This window comes from Lampetra planeri, chromosome 21, assembly GCF_965212315.1.
Source record: "Lampetra planeri chromosome 21, kcLamPlan1.2.h2, whole genome shotgun sequence".
In the NCBI taxonomy this organism is placed as follows: Eukaryota; Metazoa; Chordata; class Hyperoartia; order Petromyzontiformes; family Petromyzontidae; genus Lampetra; species Lampetra planeri.
Genome location: NC_136127.1, coordinates 11,731,557 through 11,751,582, shown reverse-complemented (window position 1 = coordinate 11,751,582; position 20,026 = coordinate 11,731,557). Strand labels below are relative to the sequence as shown.

General features: G+C 51.3%; 1 protein-coding gene across 1 annotated transcript; it reads left to right on the top strand.

Moving 5' to 3' along the window:
• The first annotated feature begins 10,614 nt into the window (after positions 1-10,614).
• On the top strand, positions 10,615-19,009 carry SARNP (SAP domain containing ribonucleoprotein). The gene is made up of 11 exons (XM_078604018.1): positions 10,615-10,747; positions 12,047-12,146; positions 12,740-12,795; positions 13,059-13,114; positions 13,459-13,516; positions 13,742-13,815; positions 14,654-14,688; positions 15,042-15,067; positions 15,227-15,295; positions 16,455-16,541; positions 18,065-19,009. Exons 1-11 carry the CDS (start codon positions 10,691-10,693, stop codon positions 18,104-18,106), a joined length of 660 nt encoding a protein of 219 aa, XP_078460144.1. The 5' UTR covers positions 10,615-10,690; the 3' UTR covers positions 18,107-19,009.
• The last annotated feature ends 1,017 nt before the right edge of the window (positions 19,010-20,026 follow it).

Here is a 20,026-nt window from a genome sequence, read left to right as displayed (position 1 = left end):
GCTGACTCAGCCACTGGGGAGACAAAGGTGGCCGGGCGTGGTGCTGGCCACCCACCCCTTCGTGTGCCGTGCCGGCCTTGGTAGGTGCTGCTACTCGATAACAGCACTTGCCCCAAATTGTATTAGCCAATGGGCAACACAACATTTTTTAAAACGAAAATTTTACTTTCGCATAATTGGATTTCAAATTTCTCCTGGTCCATTGAAAACTGGTGGAGGGGTTATCCGGGACACAGCCCACTCGAACATTCACGACGGCGGTTGGAATTTAGACAACATATAAACGATTCTGGGTTCGGAAAGATCTCCCCACAATAAGATGATTATCCAACCGTAGCGACGTCATCTCCGGACAGTCAGACGCGAGTCCTCTTGTTTGACTGCCTCCAGTCCACGGGCCAGTTTCTGAGAGCGTTCGCCGCTCGGGAGGGAGGGTCCCGACCATGCAAGGTGCTGATGGCTGTCCTCTTCCTGCAGAGAAAGTGTAACCTGTTTGCTACTCGATACACCAATGTCCGTAGCTGTGTTGAATTTATTTTGAGCCGTAAGAAGCCAACCGTGCTGTGCCGGATTATCGTAGTAGCAAAAGTAGCTACATATGCTACGGGCCCCGAACTTTGAAGGGTCCCGCGCTAAATGCTTTCAAGCTATCAATTCCGGTTCAGTGATTCTGCACTTGCTCTATTGCTATAGTACTTTCCCGCCTTTGACTTTTATGAACGACTGGGTGTTTAAGGTTAGCGATTTGTCGTATTATCTGGCAGTATAGCAAATGAAAAATACAATTACTTTGCTATGCAAGTGAAACATTTGTGTTTGAATATTTTTGTGTTTTTTTAATTTATTTAGGGCCCCTTTATAACATATGCTACAGGCCCCGCACTAACTTAGTCCGGCACTGAAACCATGCTAATCGGAGGCGCGGGGAAAGGACGACACAATGCTGGTGAACCTCCAGATATTTCTAGGCAAATACCCTTCGCTGTCAGACACGGGTCCTCCTGTAGCACGACCCTCATGAAATAGTCCTGCGACTCGGCGACGTTTTCCTGGCCAAAACAACGACGACCATCGGCTGGCGGTGGCATCATTCATTAAAATCCGCGCAGTGCGGGGCGAGGTGGGGCGACATCACTGCACCGGCCGCCGTCACCAGTAGGCGGCGCTGAGAGAGAAGACACGGGGCGGGGTGGAGGAGGAGGCGAAAGGAGGGAGCGCTGAATCCGTCGGTGGCTCCAGGAGATGCGCGGAGTCACTCGCCGAGTGAGACGCCGCCTGAAATGTGGGAAATGTGAAATTGGGTCATCGTCACCCCGCTGTGAGGACATTCACCGCCGCGATCATCGGGAGCGAGTTGTGAAGGACTTTACACAGGAGGCGGGGCTCAGGGTGAATACGAGAAAACGTTTAAGTGGTGATCGCGTTCGCGTGGATGACGATAGTGGTGGTAGTGTAGTGGTTAGGAGGCTGCGCTACGAACCCGGTGACCCAAGTTAGGGTCACCCGCTTCGGGCCAACAACAGTGACGATGATTTATCTTGAACCGGTCCTCGGCCTCCCAGAGGTCGACTCAGCCTCAAATGAGTACCTGGTGCGGTGTGTAAAAAAAACATCACCCCTGGGGAGACAAAGGCGGCCGGGCGTGGTGCTAGCCACCCACCCCCTCATGTGCTGTGCCGGGCTTTATCGGTGCTCTCTAACAGCACTTGCCCCAAAAATATATTCAGGCCATTCGGGGTATCTTTTACCTTGAGAGTGGCGGTAGTGTTGGTGTGCGTTGGTGTGCGTTGGTGTGCGTTGCAGAAGCGACGCTCACAACGAGCGGAGCGCCGGGTGGCTAAAGCGCAGCAAGTTGGCACAGTAGGGGGCACAGGTGGTGCATCAGCCAGTCCTCTCGGTCATCTCGGTCAGTCGACCCGTGGCACCCGCTGGGTCTGCCCGTGACCTGCCAGCGGGCGTTCGATACCTCACGTGGCCTCAACGTGCACCTAGCCTGGCACAAGCGTCGTGGTGACGTCACCGCCACTTAGTGGCGAATGGCGGTTGTTGTGTGTTGGTGGTGGTGATGATTCTGTTGGGGATAATGATGCGAATACTGTTTTTAGGATTGCGATGGTGTTACTGCTACTGATGATGATCACAGAGATGGTTATCGTGATATTGATGATGTCGCTGTTGGTGATGGCGGCAGTGTTGCTGTTAATGGGGGGTAGATAGCGATGATGTTGATGGGGTTGCCGTTGGTGATGGCGACAGTAGGTCACGGTAGGGCTGAACACGCTTTTCTTGGAATCTCTGCTCCCCAGTGATGTGGAGGGTGGGTCTGGTGGGAGGCGATTGGGGGGCGGGGGTAGCGGGGTGGTGTTTGTGACCAGGTGGGGTTAGTCAGGTGTTGGCAGTGGAGAGGGGATGGTTGGGGGGGGGGGCTAGGGGGGGGGGGTTTAACTGGGGTCCTTCATCCCTCCACCCATCCTCTCCCCTTACCCCCCCCTCCTCACCCCCTGGAGCAGGTGGCGATGCGGCTACTAAATGCGCGCATTCACGCACTTGAATCTGCTCTGGACGTGGTCCAAGCGCGTCTCTCCGCGCGCCTGTTCGCGCTAAATGAGGCAGCTCACTCGGACATCTGTGAAAACAACGCGGAGAGGGAGGAGAGGGAGGAGGGGAGGGAGGAGAGGGAGGGGGGGGAGGAGAGGGTAGTGAGGAGAGGGAGGGGAGGGTAGGGAGGAGAGGGAGGAGAGGGAGGAGAGGGAGGGGAGGGAGGAGAGGGAGGAGAGGGAGGGAGGGGAGGGAGGGAGGAGAGGGAGGGGAGGGAGGGAGGGGAGGGAGGAGAGAGGAGAGGGGAGGGAGGAGAGGGAGGGAGGAGAGAGAGGGAGGAGAGAGAGGGAGGGAGGAGAGGGAGGAGAGGGGGGAGGGGAGGGAGGAGAGGGAGGAGGGGAGGGAGGGGAGGGAGGGGGAGGGGAGGGAGGGAGGAGAGGGAGGAGAGGGAGGGGAGGGAGGGGAGGGGAGGGAGGGGAGGGAGGGAAGGGAGGAGAGGGAGGGAGGGGAGGGGAGGGAGAGGGGAGGGAGAGGGGAGGGAGACTCCACAATTACTGCTGCAGCTGCGCGCAGGGAGCCACGTGTCAAGAAACGCATCAGGTGTGGAGGGCCCAGTGGAAGCCCTGTGTTGCGGCGGTGTGTGAGCGCGTGCGTGCGTGTTTTAACGTGTGTCTGTGTGTGTGTTGGGGAGCGGTAGTGTAGCGGTTAGCGCGCTGCGCTATGAACCTGGCGACCCGGGTTCGATTCCCACTCACCGCCAACACCAGTGACGATTATCTGAACCGGTCCTGGGCCTCCCCTAGGTCGACTCAGCCTCAAATGAGTACGTGGTGTGTAAACATCGCCACTGGGGAGACAAAGGCGGCCGGGCATGGTGCTGGCCACCCACCCCCTCATGTGCCGTGCTGGCCTTCATAGGTGCTCGCTAACAGCACTTTGCCCAACCGTCTGGTAAAGGCTTTGCGGGGAATCGTTGTCTTTGTTGGGAGCGGAATTGCGAGTGGTTAGCGCGCTGCGCTACGATATCGGACGAGCCGAGTTTGATTCATTCCCGCTTATGGCGAACATCTGAAGCGGTTCTGGGCCTCCCCTCGGTCGACTCAGCCTCAAACGAGCACCTGGCGCGGTGTGTAAACATCAGAATTGGGGGGGGAGACAAAGGCGGCTGGGCATGGTGTCAGCCACAACCATTTCACGTCCGCCACACCCCGCGGGTCGACTCAGCCTCAAATGAGTAGCTGGTGCGATGTGTGAAAAAACATCCCCACGAGGGAGACAAAGGCGGCCGGGCGTGGTTCTGGCCACCCACCATCGCCTCTCGTGCACCGTTCCGGCCTTCATAGGTGGTACTCGCTAACAGCACTTGCCCCAACAGTCGGGGGATCTCTGCCTCTGTGGGTCTATATGTATATCGGTGTGCCCGTGTGATTGTGGGTTTGTGAATGAATGGAGGTGTGGGTGTGTGTGTGTGCTTGTGTGGGCGAATGAGTGTGTGAGCGCGTGAATGTCCGTGGCCGGGATTAATGTAAGCTCGCTTACAAATTGCCCCAACAGTCGCATCTCCGATGTGCACGGTTGGCTACGTGCGAAAGGACTTCAACATCTCCATATCGGAGATGTTGATAATTATAGTAATTATTGCAGGGCTGCAGTCAGGTGACCGAGATGCCACGTGTCGGATACCCGAGGTGCGCAGTGTCTGTGTGTTGACACAGTGGAATCTCAGGGGGTGCACATGTCATTAATCTCTGTCAGTCGCCTGGGTCGATGCCGTGACTTCCTGCCAGCAGCGAGCCTTCCACGCTTCACGTGATCGCCTCAAAGTGCACCTAGCCTGGCACAGTGGCTGTGGTGACGTCACCGACACTCGGTGGTCAATGGTGGCCGTTGTATGCCGCTCCCCGACAGCACTTGCCCCAACAGTCATGTTGTATGAGTGTAAGTTTGAGTGTGTCGAGTCCACGTGTGTGTGTGTATAAGAGTGAGTGTGCGTTCGAAGCGCAGCGCTACGATCCCGGCGACCCGAGTTCAATTCCCGCTCACGGCCAACACCGGTGACGATTATTTGAACCGGTCCTGGGCCTCCCCTAGATCGACTCGGTCTCAAAATTAGAAGCTGGTGCGGTGTGTAAACATCGCCAATTGGGAGACAAAGTCGGCCGGGCGTGGTGCTGGCCACCCACCCCCTCGTGTGCCTTGCCGGATGACACCACTTGCCCCAACAGTATATTAATGCTATACGGGGGATCTTTGTCTTTGTGCACACACGTGTATGTTCCTTTGCTCCCGTGCACCCACGCCTCTGCACGTGATGCCAGAAGGGGTCTCCCCCGCCCCCCTTCGCACCCCCACCCCCGGTGGCCCAATTGGCACGAGTTCAACCTCCCCCGTGTAAACAGCGCGCGACGCATTCACGCGCCACCCGCCACCGCCGAGTAACGGCGCTAATTGTGTGCCCTGGGGAGAGATGGGGAGAGAAGTGGGGGGGGGGGTTGAGAGAGAAGGGAGATGGGGAGAGAAGTGGGGGGGGGGGAGATTGAGAGAGAAGTGGGGGCGGGGAGGAGGGGGATTGAGAGAGAAGTGGGCGGGGAGGGGGGGATTGAGAGATAAGTGGGGGGGAGATTGAGAGAGAAGTGGGGGGGAGGGAGATGGGGAGAGAAGTGGGGGGGGGGGAGATTGAGAGAGAAGTGGGGGGGGGGAGATTGAGAGAGAAGTGGGGGGAAGGGGGGTTGAGAGAGAAGTGGGGGGGATATTGAGAGAGAAGTGGGGGGGGAGGGAGATGGGGAGAGAAATGGGGGGGGGGGGGTTGAGAGAGAAATGGGGGGAGATGGGGAGAGAAGTGGGGGGAATGGGGGTTGAGAGAGAAGTGGGGGGAAGGGGGATTGAGAGAGAAGAGGGTGGGAGATGGGGAGAGGAGGGGGATTGATAGAGAAGTGGGGGGGGGGGAGATTGAGAGAAGTGGGGGGAGAGGATGGGGCTTGAGAGAGAAGTGGGGGGGGGGGATTGATAGAGAAGTGGGGGGGGGGAGATGGGGAGAGGAGGGGGATTGAGAGAGAAGTGGGGGGGGAGATACGAAGGGAGATGGGAGAGACGAAGGAGATATGTGAAAAGCTGGGGGTTATGGGGGGGTGCGAGAGAGTGCTGGTAGTGCTGCGAGTGATGTAAGAGATGGAGATGGCAGTGATGTGAGTGAAGGGAGGGAGAGTGAAGAAGCGATGGAGAGAGTGATGGGAGGGGAGGGAGAGCGAGCGAGCGAGCGAGAGAGGAGAGCGCGGATGAATTCTTGGAAAGAAACTGGGTCCCGCAGCTGCGAGCACGCACACGTGCGCACTCGCAGCTCGCGAACTGAACCCGTGGGAGCTCGGGTTCGAGTTGAACTCCTGACCCGGGCGCCGGTCACGGAATGAAGGGGCTTTGGGGAAATGAGTGGAAACATGATGTTACATTTTGAATTAATGATGCTTGCGGTCAGATCTATATATACACATACATATCTGTGTCCATGTGTGCAGCACGTATTCGTAGGAGAACCTGATTTTACACGACCGCCGTTTTGAGAAGAGGTGATTGAAATTGGACGCGTATGTTGGCTTGAGTACTCGGGGCGTTGGTCAACATGGGTCGGTATGCAACAGTAAGCCATTCCCGACACTAATCAGAAGAGGTCCTATTACTATTCGAGTGATCATGGGCTGCAGGACGATTACCTTTTCATGCATGGACGTCGACAATTGCATTTCGACCACGGACTCGGTGTCTTACTATTCCACTCCAGAATCGATAGGGGTTTTTTTTTACTTCGTGGTGAATGTAGCGGCCTCCAGTGGCTGGCTAGATCGGCCACCCGATTACATACATCACAGTGACTCCTCTACTTACGAACGAGTTGGGTTACAGAAGTCTGTTCGTAAGTCGATTTGTTCGTAAGTCCAACTTTACTCCTGTCGATTCCAAACATGTTGTACGGCGTGTACACTAATCACGGGCAAAATGGCTTTTAACGTTGTATAATCACCTGCAGATGTAGATGCCACTGGTTCTTCACGTTCTGCAGATGTAGATGCCTCCACCGCCATCTATTGCACGGCGGTTGAACTTACTACTCTCGGTCCGAACAGGTAACTTGGGCATACGGAGAGGTTAGTTGGTATCTCTGAAAGTTCGTAAGTAGGATGTTCGAAGAACATCGATTCTTACGCTCGCGACGAATGCGTCGAAGACAGCGCGGTCAGAATGTTTCGAGAACGACACTCGAAATATTGACAAACGACCTCAATACATTGCAATTTCATTTTACTGATCCCTGGAAAGCCTCGCCGAGTCTCGGGGAAGGTCCTGCCGCATTGAGATGTTTGGCCCGATCCCTTGGGGGAGGAAACCGGAGAACCCTGAGAAGTCCCAAACCGCGCGCATCCGCGGTGGGGTGACACTCAAAACATTTGCGCTGCACAGACGGGTTCATGAATGCGCTTGTATACTGCAGTCATTGCCTGGCCAGGGTTTGGAAGTTTCGTCAATCTCTGCCTGATCCAGCAACCCTCACTAAGCACAAACAGCGTACGGTATTGGAACATCGGAATCAAGAATATGTATTTAGACTGCAGGAGGAATCCGACGAGCTATTAAGCTCTTTATCACAGATGTCCAGTCGGGGCACGGGGTCAGAACGGTACAACAGCAACAACAACAAACAATACAACAACACGGTAGGAGTGCAAAGTCGAAGAATGGTAAACAAATCACTTTAAAAAAAATATATACAAATAAAACTCAACTATTTTGTATCTCACTAGGTAAAGCCCACTGAACAAGTAACTTATTTTTCAGAAGCGAGCTGGCCACAAATGTTCACCACAACAAAGTGGCCTATCACGTGGAAATTTAGAGCAGCACAATAATTTAGTCGAAAAAGTAAAGGTGCGGCCCTGCAATCGCCTGCTCAACGCCACGGAAGCGACCCTCCACAAGAGGCAGCTCTGGAGATGCTGCTCTAGAGGTTATCTGAGCCACTCCGCGCTCGCAGGAAGTCTTGCAAGAGAGTACCCACGGTTTACCCCACCGCACGCGACCTGCCTGGGTGTGTGGGTGGATTTAAGAAATGTTTCCATCGTATCAACTACCGCGCCGGGAGCTCAAATCTGTGCGGAGTAAAAAAAAGCTTTGTAGCTCATCGGATTCCTCCAGTACAAACAAATATTCCGATTCTGGATCGAACCGGCGACCCTCTTGGTTGCAATGCCCAATGTGATATCCATTACTCTACGGCAGCAAACCCCACGGCATTGCACGGCGCGTTAATGATATCGCCCTTGGGTGACTGCCGCATTTAAATGTAACGACTGCGGACAAACCTTCGGTTCAGACTTTCTGCATGAACCACACGTGGCGCGTGTGCCATTAAGCCACGAATACGCGCACGGGGTTCTAGGAAAATGATCGACTCGCTTCTATTTATACACCGTAATTACCTACGCACGCGTGCCTGTCCCCCTGCATAACGTGTACCACCTGCAGCGGGGAGCGGGTCGGGTGGTGGTGGTGGTGGGGCTCGACTCTGGGGAGGAGCCGGAGGGAACAACGGGGAAGGGATCGAGGTGGGAGCAGGGATGAGGGGCGAGGTTCATGTGAGGAGAAGGATGACTCTCCCCGCGTCTCCTCCTCCTCCTCCATGTGCAACTCTCACGCATAATTAAGGACGCGTTTCGCATAATTGGTAAATGCCCCCCCACCCCCCCCTCTGCGAAGCTGATGTTGATAACCCCTGTTGGCGCTACATCGCCAGCAGTGAAACCAGAGCCCGTTCCCATGAAACCAATCCAGCCCGACCCAGCCCGACCCAGCCCGACCCGGCTCATTAAAGCTACAATTAATACACTTAGTGCCTCGCGTGCCTCGCGTGCTGTGCACAAACAGGCAGGCCGGCTCATCGAGTGATCGAGCCACGTAAATGCTAACGATGTTTCTAGAAGGGGCAGAGAGAGCGCTTATTATATCTTCCACCATCCGATCCCGCCAAACGACTTACATTGGCATGTGCACAAAGCGATGAACGTACTCGGTCGCTGTTGTATCAGCTCACCCGTACGCCGGAGTACAATTCTCACAACTAAGCATAGCAATGAGATGCAGGTGATGTGTTTTGCGTGTTAAAAGGCTGTACACGTGACGATGTAATTTGTTTGGCAGTGTCGGGTGGCGGAGGGGCTTAACGGCACACATTTGGTCAGCTCGTTATTTGGCCTCCACTCAAAACAAGACGTGACGAAGCGTCACATCGGCTGCGAAGACCACGCGCGTTCAGCACTTTGGTGCGCGTGTGTGTGTGCGTGCGTTTGTGTGGCTTTTCATGATCAAGTTCAATATTCTAAGAACAGGGTTGGTGGCGCAGGCAGTGATAACACTCGGGCCCATGCACTTTTACATCGAGATTGAAAACTCGTTTCTTATGAACTGATTTTAGCGTTTAATTTCTTGTCGTACACCCGCGCCTCCGATCAGCGCGGTTGGCTACGTACGGTGCGAAAGAAGCCTTTGTGTGTGCAGTCTGTATGGTTCCCTCTCCCCCTGGTCTCCGGTTTCCTCCCATACCTAAAACACCATGCGATGCAACTGGTATTGTCTAAATGCTGCAAAATCTACCCGCAAACGATTCAATTGGGACTCCACATCAAGCAGCAACATCGACATCGCTCCCCCTGCTGCAAAAAAATAAATGGACTGAGCGAGGCATTCCTGGGTAACCAAACGGGATTTAAATGAATACACAACCAACCTCTCTTATCCCTTCCTCGCACTGACACCATCGACTCGTCGCAGGATTTGCTGGAACCGAAGGCAAAACGATGGAGTTGTGAAATCCGATGGATACGTCAGTGCGGTGCGACCGAGACTCAAAGACGCTAGAACCCAGGGGCGTGCGGTCGGGGGAGGCAGAGCCTCGCCTGTCATACTCCAATGAAAGTAGCTGTTACGAAAAGTAAAAAAAAGAATCTAATAAAATAAATACTAAGATTTTTCCACTCTTCTGTGTTATAAATGTCATTTCTGTACGATTCCAATCATTTTTATAGTCAAAATCGCCAAATTTGCGGAGCTCCGCTGCAAATACAGGAAGAGACGAGAGGTGAGGCAGCGACGAGCTCAGCCTCCCCTCTGATTGCGCAACCCCTCAGTAACTGGATGGAGCGCGGGCAATAAGCGCGTGCCTGTTACCATCTCAGTATGTCACCAATGTAATGTTTGTAGACCCCTTCATTTCATGTCCTCGCCTTCCATACTCCAGCTAACTTATTTCACGTATGTGTATAAAGATATTTAGGCTCGCTGGTCTCGTCATGAAACTGCAATAAAAAAGCACCAGGGGAGGCAGCTATCACATCTGCCTCACTGAGGGGGCGTGTTAGACACGCCCCCTCAGTGAGGCCACGCCCCCTCAGTGAGGCCACGCCCCCCTCCGTGTGTGAATCTGGCTCTGACACGAGCCAGTGCCTTCCCAGCCATTAATTTTGCCCCGGACGTCACTGACTTAACCCCAAGACTCACACGCAACCCTAAGACTCACACACAACCCCGAGAATCACACACAATCGTTCAAGCTTCTGAATCACAAGGATCCGTGTAACCTGAGATTCAAGCGTGTCCTTTAAAGCATTGACACACCGTGAAACATACTCGTTAGTTATTTTTATTTTATTTTCACCTACGTGACTTTACCGAATGAACCAAAGAGTATGGATCCTTGCAGTCACGAAAACTTCAAATCTAGAACACCGTGAAACGTAAGAAACGCAACACATTAGTGAATATAAAACTATTAAATTAATATAAAAAAGACACACACAAAGACGATGTTTCTGGCCAACAGTCCTTCACAACAACATCGTAAAACATCTGTGTTAAAAATAGCTTTACAGCTCATCGGCTTTACAGCTAATCGATTGACACCTAAGGATCTCGCGCGCGCAGCAATGAAACCCAAGAATCGCGCCCCCACCCCCCGCACTCACCACCCACTCCCCCTCCCCCGGGGAAACCAAGGACCAATGGGATCGCGCGACCTTGCCTCGCGCCTCCAGTGTCCTCGCCTCTCATTGGTTGTGAGTCGCCGCCGACGCCGATCCGATTTCCCCCCCCGCACGCGCTCTCGACGACCATGGCAGAGGAGGCTGTGGACGCGGTGGAGGCGGTGGTGGACATCGCCAAGCTCAAGGTGGCGCAGGGAGCACGACACAGAGACGCGTGGGGGCGGTGGGTTGGTGGGGTAGGAGACGCGCTACGGTGGGGAAGTCACGGGGGGTCCAGGGGCCGGGCCTTGGGGTGGTGGTGGTGGCGGCCTAGCGAAGGTCTCGCTAGGCGAGGTGTTGGCTGGGACGCTTCGGGGCCGTCTGTTGAGTTCCGCGTCGTGCCCGCGACTCACGACTGCTCTGAGCGCCGTGGCCCCCCGCTGACGTTTGGCCCCTCGTGGCGTGCGAGCGTGGGTCGCTCGAGAGAGCCACTGCCTGGGTCGAGGGCCTTGCTACGCCGGTCCGTGCGTCTGGCCACGATGCAGTGCGTGTGATGAAGGGCGGCCTCGTCCGTGCGTTTGTGGTGGTCGCGCACACACGCGACTCGTGGTCAGGCTCGCGTCTCCTTCGCTGCAGGGGTTTAAAGACGGCTTCTTGTTCACAGGCGTCAACTTGGGCCTCTGAGCCCTTAAGTGGCGCACACAGCATGGCATTCGCGTGTGCGCGCGCACTTGTACACACAGCAACGCACGCACAACGCCGCCACGCGAATGATTCAAACACTGATCGCAACGCGGTGTGCACTGTGGGGTTTTTGTTGTGGTCCAGGTCTCCCTTGACAAGACAAGTTATAGTCTCGGCAAGCAATAATCTGGTTGTGCGTGAATAGCTCATGGACGACTCATTGTCCGTTCAGAGGATGATTCCGATTGGTCATAAAGTGGCTAGGAGATGTTAATACTCTTAGGTTGTTTCTGTAAAGTCACGTAGGTAAAAAAATAATAAAATTAAAGTTAATAAAAGTAATAATAAAAAATAAAATAATAAATCACGACGATTCGGAGGCAACACAAGTCTCCGTCATCAGGTGGGACGGTCACAGCCAGATTGACTGACTTTACCGAAAACACCTAAGAGTATGAATCCTTGCAGTCACGAAAGCTTCAAATCTAGAATTAGGAGATATTAACTCCATCGCCTGGTAGACAGGAGGTCGTGGGCTCGATTCATACCCTGACACCTGTATATTTGGAGTTTGCGTGTCTCTCCCCGTGGTAGAGTGAATTATTCTCCGGGTCCTCCGGTTTTTCCCGTATTTGGCGGCTGCTATACATTTCCACATGATAAGCCACTTCGTGACCAGAGCTATATAGCCGAGTGGGCCTTACCTGGTAAAATTAGGAAGAAAAAACCCGTAGTTTTAATCGTGAAATGCATACGCGTGAAATCGCGAAACCAATTGCCCAGGACACTTTGAACACGCTCTGTTTCGTTTGCGCTCGCAGCTGCCCGAGCTGCGGCAGGAGCTGTCGACGCGCGGGTTGGACACGAAGGGGAACAAGCAGGAGCTGCTCAAGCGCCTGCAGTCCTTCCTCCTGGAGCACGGTACAGCGGGGGCGCGAGTGCTCGCACTGCGCGACTGGAAACAGCGCGTAGTATGCAGCGGGGGGGGGGGTTTGCCTGATTTCTGCGACTTCGCAAAAAATGCTAAATTGTCGCCGCATTGGCAGAAGTGCACAAATAAACGCGAGTAAAATGCGAGACGTCTCGCAGCTCCGATTAGCACGGTTGGCTACGTACGGTGCGAAATAAGTTGAACGTACCTTAATTTTGAACACTGCCAAGTTCTTGAGATAATTTGCAGTCCCTTTGTACATCCACTGCTGGATGTTCTCCACCCCTTGTGAGACGTCGTGGAGGTGATGTCACCATGCTTGTGATTGAAATTGGGCAGTGGGACCTCCTTCAGAGTGGAGTCGATTGCAAAGAGATTGTCTGACAGAGACACTGCACTTTAAATTCTTACCTTAAGCACTTTGAAGTGAACACTTGAACAGTTTTAGCTTCAACAGATATTAGTCTTAATAGATATTTTTTTGAGACTGCTAGCACCTCTTTATCCCATGTTTTGCACACTGGTCCATTCAGTGGGTGCTTGTGGCGAGCGTGGAATTGATCTCACTGCTTCGTGTTACCAGGTGATGACGGTGTGGAAGAGGTGAATGAAGAGGAGGCATTGGGTGAAGAAACCGAGGTATTGACTACATCACCACTGCGTTGTCTCTAGGCTCTGCTTGCGATTGTCCACTGTGTACAACGTTATGAGCAACTGTTAAAGTAAGCTACAACCAAATAACTCTGATCTCACAGGTCAGGGTAATTAAACTGATAGACTATACGCCCTCATAAACGTTTCATAACCATGATATTTCACCCTTGTGATGTCGCAGTGTGTAAGTTGCCGCACGTATTTGATTCTGTGCCAATGGGACTTCTGCTTTCTGTCTGTTGGTACAGGAGGAGCTATCTGAAGTAACAGAAGAGCCACCTGCTCCTCCAGAGCTGCCAAAACCGTACGAGAGCTTCCCTCACTCTGCCGCCACGTGCTTTGCACTTCAAATAGCTTAGTTTTTACTGCTTACTCGGTCGACAGTGTTAATGCATTAGCCCTATCCGTCCATTGGTAACGTGAGGTCACAATAACTGTCATAAAGATGATCCAATATGAGCAAAACCGACATCTGGAGATGCAAACCAGTGCTAAAAGTAACTTTGCAAATATGAAAATGTTGTTGACCTCGTAGTTACTCTTCGGTTTCTGTGCTACTAATAAAACAGTTGAGGAAAGCATTTCAATAGCTATATACATGATTCTTGTTCTTTACATTTTGTTTGATTGCCACTGCTGTTGTCATAGAGTTGAGAAGCCAGCAGTAAAGAAGGTCCAGGACGTGGTGCTAACTTCAGAAGCAGAGGTAACTTTAAACATTTTTTTTCCCCCTCTCAAAACAAATGTAAAAAAATTTAAAGGCGCTATTTAGTTTAACGTGTGTTTGGTTCGCACATTTGTGTAAGGAAAGAACACCTTGAAGAGCTGGTTATTATACATGCGTTTTACTTTAACGGTGGATTTATTGGTTTCACACTTTGTTTAAAACTGCGCTCTCAGCCTCGCGTGGTTTTCTTTTATTTATTTTTAGCGGCTGCAGACCAGAGCGAAGCGTTTCAACGTGGAAATGAACGAGCAGGCCAAGAAGGCAGCCCGCGCAGCCCGGTGAGGTCCCGCAGCGTCCCAATCCGCGTCGCTCATCATTGGCCCGATAAAGCCGTCGCTCACAGCCTCGTGATGCAACAATCTGTCCATGTCCCTGTGCACGAGCTGATTTTCGTCACTTCACCTCCATCGCATATGTCCTCTCGGACGTGTACCCTGCTTTAGCTGTCACCGTCATGTCTCTACCATCGCCCGTTATCCCCTGGATGCCACTGTGGCGAAAGTGTTAACTACCTCGCCTGATCTCTACAGGAAGTCGTGGGTTCGATCCCTACCCTGACTCCTGTATATTTGGAGTTTGCATGTCTCTCTCCCCGTGGTCGCGTGGATTTTTCTCCGGGTCCTCTGGGTTTTCCCTCCACATTTAGAAACATGCGTTTACAAATATACACACACGATGATAAGCCACTTTGTTGAGCTATCATTTGTGGCCAGGTCACTTCTGAAAAAGACCTATATAGCTCCGTGAGCCTTACCTGGTAAAATAAAAACAGTTTAGTAGTTTAGTTTAATGCCCTGCCCTAGCCCAATTACGTAACAGTCAGTGTGACCATACTATTCTCCATGGCTTTGTTGTGCATTCTTCAAATTGTTCCATTTATTGGTGACTGACCAATATGTCATTTAACGTACCCCAATTCAAAATACCATAGTGACCTCCATGACTGCAACTTTACGGTATTTATTTCATGAATGAAGTTAATCGGACAGCCTGCGACACACGCTAGGTGTTTATCTACGAGAGAATATAATTTTTTGGGTAGTACCTCGCTTTAAAAGGTGCTGCTTTTTACAAGTGTGTGAACCTTGAATTAACACGGTTTTTTTCCTGTTTCAGGTTTGGGATTGTAACCACCGAAACGAACAAAGCAGGTATTGATCCCATATCCTGAGTCTCCTCTATCCAATATGAAATACCCTATATGTAAACAGCTGTTAATGGCATCAGCCATGATACATCTACTGCTGGATGAAGGGCCTCCCCTTGCTGTCAATATTTCTTGTGTTCTTATGATGATAAATCCATCTAGCGCCTGAACACAGCCAATGTAATCGTTCCGTCACGAGCAGACATCTCCAGGGTGTCTCCTTCGGCTGCCATTCCATCATTAGTCTCTGCCAGTGGCCATCATCCCTTCTAGCGATGTGTCGTGCCCGAGACCACTTATTTTTCTTAAGTCATTTTATGTTCTCTGATCTAATGTATGAACGTGTCTCATTCTCAGGTGTTGTTGGCGCTACCAAACTGCCGGTAGGTCTAAAATGCTCATCATTAATGGGCAAAACGTCTAAATCGTACATTGAATAAAGAACACAATTTTACGTTTGATATTGTATTTCTAAGTTTTAATAACTCTTGCGCACATTTGTTGTAATGATTTAAGTGAGTCACCGCATGACCTCTGTTCAGGTGGACACCACCAAGCTGCAGGAGCGTGCCAAGCGATTCGGCGTCAATGTCTCCACCGTGGCTCAAAAGGTTGGCTTTCACTTCGCGGTTTAAAATAGAAGATTCTGGAGTGCAGCATCCTCTCTTGATGTTGGGCTACGTGTCCACAGCGTATTCACAACCCGGGGGGAGTGGTTGCACATTGATTTGCACGTTGCGCGATGAACTCGGCAACTTCGAAAATCCGAGTTTGATTCCCCGCCATGGCTACCGCGAGTGGCGAGTATTTTCGGCTCCACCACACTTGACCAATCTACAGTTACCAGCCTGTTAAAGTGTGGTCAGACAACCGCCATAACTGTCATGGTGTGGGGATGCTGTCACCCACCATGATTTGACAAAGGCTTGGAAGAGTGTTTAAAGTGAAGCGCATTCAACTGAAAGCCTCGGATTGTTAAATCAGTTGCTGATGGTGCAATAGGGCCCAGCTTCAAAAAGAGCCTCTTGAAAAGTAATCTCCGATCGAAGTGCCATGTCTCCTTCACGATTTATCTCTCTCTCTCCCTCGGTGGAATACAACTTTCCTTCGTTTAAAGCAGCGCTGGGTTGAGGTATAGCCACCTCGGACGCGATCTTCGTTGTTGCTGCCTGCCCAGGGGGGGGTGATGGCTAGCCGCAGGCTGCCGCCACGCCAGATGAATTTGTTCACACCATCGGGCCACATAACAGCCCCGTAGGCTAATGGAGCAGATGCCCTCTGACCCCGGCTAATTGGAACCAGGCCGCGCGCATTGGGATCATTTTTAATGATCGTGGGGAGTTGGGGTGGGAGGGTCAGAGGAGTCAGTGGATGGAACATTCTTGCAGAGGAAGCCGAACTAGTAAACTATATTGGTAATGTGTTCTTTGAGCCGCTGCCAGGTTTACTATAATTGTAGAATGCAACCAAGTTGTGTACGTTTTCGAGCTCAACTTACCGGGTAAATAGATTCACATTTCCCCCCCCTTCCAAATGTAACCCCGCAAAAATAGAATGCTTACTGTTGAAATTATGAGAATACCAAACGCGTTTGCAAAAAAACTTGTTTTTAAAATAGTTGGGCTCTTTTTGAACATTCTTTCCGTTGGGCTTGTTTTTAGGCGTGCGCGTGCGATAGATCGCTCGCTGCATCGTGTTTCTTGTCCGTGCTGTCGCCAGCGACACGACACTTTGCGTGTGTGTATATGCGCGCGCGCGTCCCTTCCGCAGATTGAGGTGGAGGGGAAACTCAAGAAGAGAAAGGAACGGTTTGGGGTGGTGACTGCAGCTGCGGCTGTCGCTACCGAAGACACGGAGGTGGGTGACGTGGCCTTTTCATCATTATTATAATGCTCGTTTACCCAGGGAAACCTCGCTGAGTCTCATGACACCTTTTTATGGAGGGTCCTGCCAAGTTTTCGCAGTTTCGGCCGATGATTATTGTGTAGATTGCAATTCAGTCATTTGTGGGTAATTTTTTAAATCTGGAAAGATTGGACAATGACGCTGGCACACAATGGCCTACGCTTGTGAATGACTTCAGGGGATCATGAACATCCTCTGTGAAAGAGACGCCCGCAGTATTGACCAGGGCGGACGCCGGATTTAAACCGTGGTACTTAATCACACTCGTTACATGGCCGTTTAATGTCACTCTTGTGCCTTGGTTTATCGAAGCAGTAATATTTTAGAAAAGGGTGATGGTGATATTTTGAATTTGTGTAGCATTTCAATCCACATTCAACTTTAGGTACTTCGTGTAATGACCTGCATAACCGAAACCCAAATGAAAAATACACATTAAAATTTAAATTTAACAGCAATAGCAACAAAAACAGGAGTTGGGCAGATCGAGCGGTGGTGTGAGATAGCGTGCACGAAGCCATCACAAGCGCCACAACTCCTGCTCTGATGGTGATGGTGGTGTTTGGTAAGGGATATTTGTTTTCTTTGGTTGTGTTTCATTAAGAAGGGTCATCCCCTGCGCAGCTCTTGCACACGAAACACCCCCCCCCCCCCCCCCCGTAAGAAGGAATCGGGTAAACATCCCAATATAGCAGGACCCTCATGGAAAAGCCTTGAGACTCAGTGAGGTTTTCATGAACAAGCAATGATATTATTAGAATGATTACATGGACTAGAGGTATATTCTGAAGACTTGCATTGCATCCTTAGTCACCTACGGATGCAATACATCCTTAGGTGACTAAGATTCATCTGAACCCCATCTCCGTAGCTCGTGTGCTGTGTTCGTGTCAACCTTTTTGGCTCTGTAAATACGAGTCGTGTAAAGCACTCTCCATACTGTGCCTTGAGTGAATCGCTGTGCAGTGGCTTCCAGCCAATGTTCTTGTAGCTGAACTTCACTCGATTCCTCCACCCATGCTGAAGACTCGGGTCTACCAGGATAACTGTTTCAACTCGTCCACACTGTGCGACCACGCTGCAGGACAAAACACGCATCTTTTTGCGCTGCTTAAATTTGGAATTCTCTCCCATCGTCTCTTTTCCCAAGTTCATAATAACCTTGCACTCAAGCAAAGGAACAATTTGTATCCATTACACCTGCAAGTTGGTTCTGTTTGTTACTGAACGCTTGGCATGTTGGGACCTTTGGCCCTGTGCTCATAAATTGTGATGCAAAAATACAAACCTCTTGTCTTCAGGTGGAATATTTCGTACCTTTTTACCAATAAAGGGTATTGCGGCCATAAGTATTTTGCAAAGGAAATGTCGATTTAAATTGTATTTGTGAGTGCCATGTGGATCGTCGTGGTAATGCTCACTCGTATTGTAAAGTAACCGAAACGCTGGCTTTCTGCGTCTTTTCGTTTTTGCAGATCAAGAAGCTGAAAAGAGCGGAGCGTTTTGGCATTGCATAAACCAGCATTATTTCTATTGTTCGGGTTTTATATTCTCTCCCTCAAGGCAAACGAGTCGAGTCTTGGTTTGTGGATCGTGATTTTGTTTGCCTCATACAACCAATTCGTATTCACTGGCACGCATTCTTCTGTGCGCTGCCTTGTACACACACAAAGCATTCGTCGTCCGAGCAGCGACTGGGAAACGTTACACTATCACATTTGTACGTGGGGGTGTGTGTGTGTCTGCGGCCGGGGGGGGGGTGTTCACTAGCAATGTAATGCGTGCCCACGTGGAATTGTTAACGAGCAGAGTTTGACAGGAAGGAAACAGCTTGACACTTGGGGCTTTCCATTCATAGGCAGGGGAAATTAATCAACTCGACGAAATTGTCAAGGTGGTCTCCAGGGAAAACTTGATAACCCACATTTGTTTAACTATACAACCCCGAGGAAAGCTTCACAATTAATCAGATCGTTATTGTATAATCTCGGCTGAGATCTCCAGTAAAATTTATAATTCAATATGCCTACCTCCAACAAAAGCCTACTCTTTGTAAAGTGTCATTTTGTGGGTTATCAAGTATCCTCGAGGAAACCCCCTCCCCAATTAAACTTCTTGAAATAAGTTTGCATTTATGTCAGTAAAATGTATCACGTGTATTAGTTCTATATAGTTGTGCAAGTATCCTGATTTTAAAAAAGTAGGTGTATTTTTTATCAGTCCGATCACTGCTCGAATTAAGAGTGAAAACGCGGTCTTATTTGAATCCACATTGTCCACCCACGTGTATGACATGGCGTGTCATCGTTTACCTCGTCTTACCACGCAGCTGACGCGACAACTCTTTTGTTTGTATCGTTTCCAAAGGTGGCGATTGATAAATAAACATTTTTAAAAAAATAAATTGACTGCGGATGAAACGTAACCGAGTGCTTGGATTTTGTTGATGTTGCACCTGTAAAGTGCAACACCTTTGTTGGGTGAGGGTCACCCTTGTAGATGAGGGTGCACTGCTATCTCGAGTTGCGAAGGTTGAAGAAAATCAACTTGAATTCACTGCTGGATGAGCGAGGGCCAAACTTCGCGTGGTTGCCGGGCGTGTCAGTTATTTGACCACAACCACTGCAGTTGGTTAGTGAAGGCGGGGAGCATAGATGGGGTGGAGTGGGTGGGGAAGTACAGTACAACGCATAATGTTGCATTACCCTCGGTTGCCCGTCACGTGATAGTCGCCCGTCCAAGCACTTTCAAGGCTACAACATTCTGATTAGCTTCCCGAGTTCTGGCGCATTGTGGCGATCAGCCGTGATCAATCGACTGTGAAGGCATATACCAATACCCGCGGTTCACGACTTTAGTGACGGTGACATCACCACGGCGCCTGTGCCAGGCCAGGTGCACTTTAAGACCACGTGAAGTGTCCGAAGGCTCGCTGCAGACAGGTCCACGGGACAGGACCCGTGGGTGCCATGAGTTGGCTGAGATGACTGGCAGATGGTACCAGCTCTACCCCCTACTGTGCCAACTTTGCTGCACTTTAGCCACCCGGCGCTCCGCTCGTTGTTGTGAGCGTTGCTCCTTTGCCTTCGGTCGTTGTTGGAGGGCGAATGCCTATAAATTGCCGAGTAACGTCCTTCACGAGCCTCCTCTACAGAGGCCGATCTTGCTACCACTGGTACCAATGTCTTCGGCAAGTCCACTCAGCTCCACATCCTCTCGTACCGCGTCAGTCAGTCTCTCCTCCACAGCAGCACCCACACGCGAGCCGATTTCACCCGCTCCGTCTACCCCCCCTATGAGAAGTCCCGTGTGCCAGTGAAGTCCCAGTGTGCCACCCCAACACGCGTGCCACCCCAACACGCGTGCCACCCCAACACGCGTGCCACCCCAACACGCGTGCCACCCCAACACGCGTGCCACCCCAACACGCGTGCCAC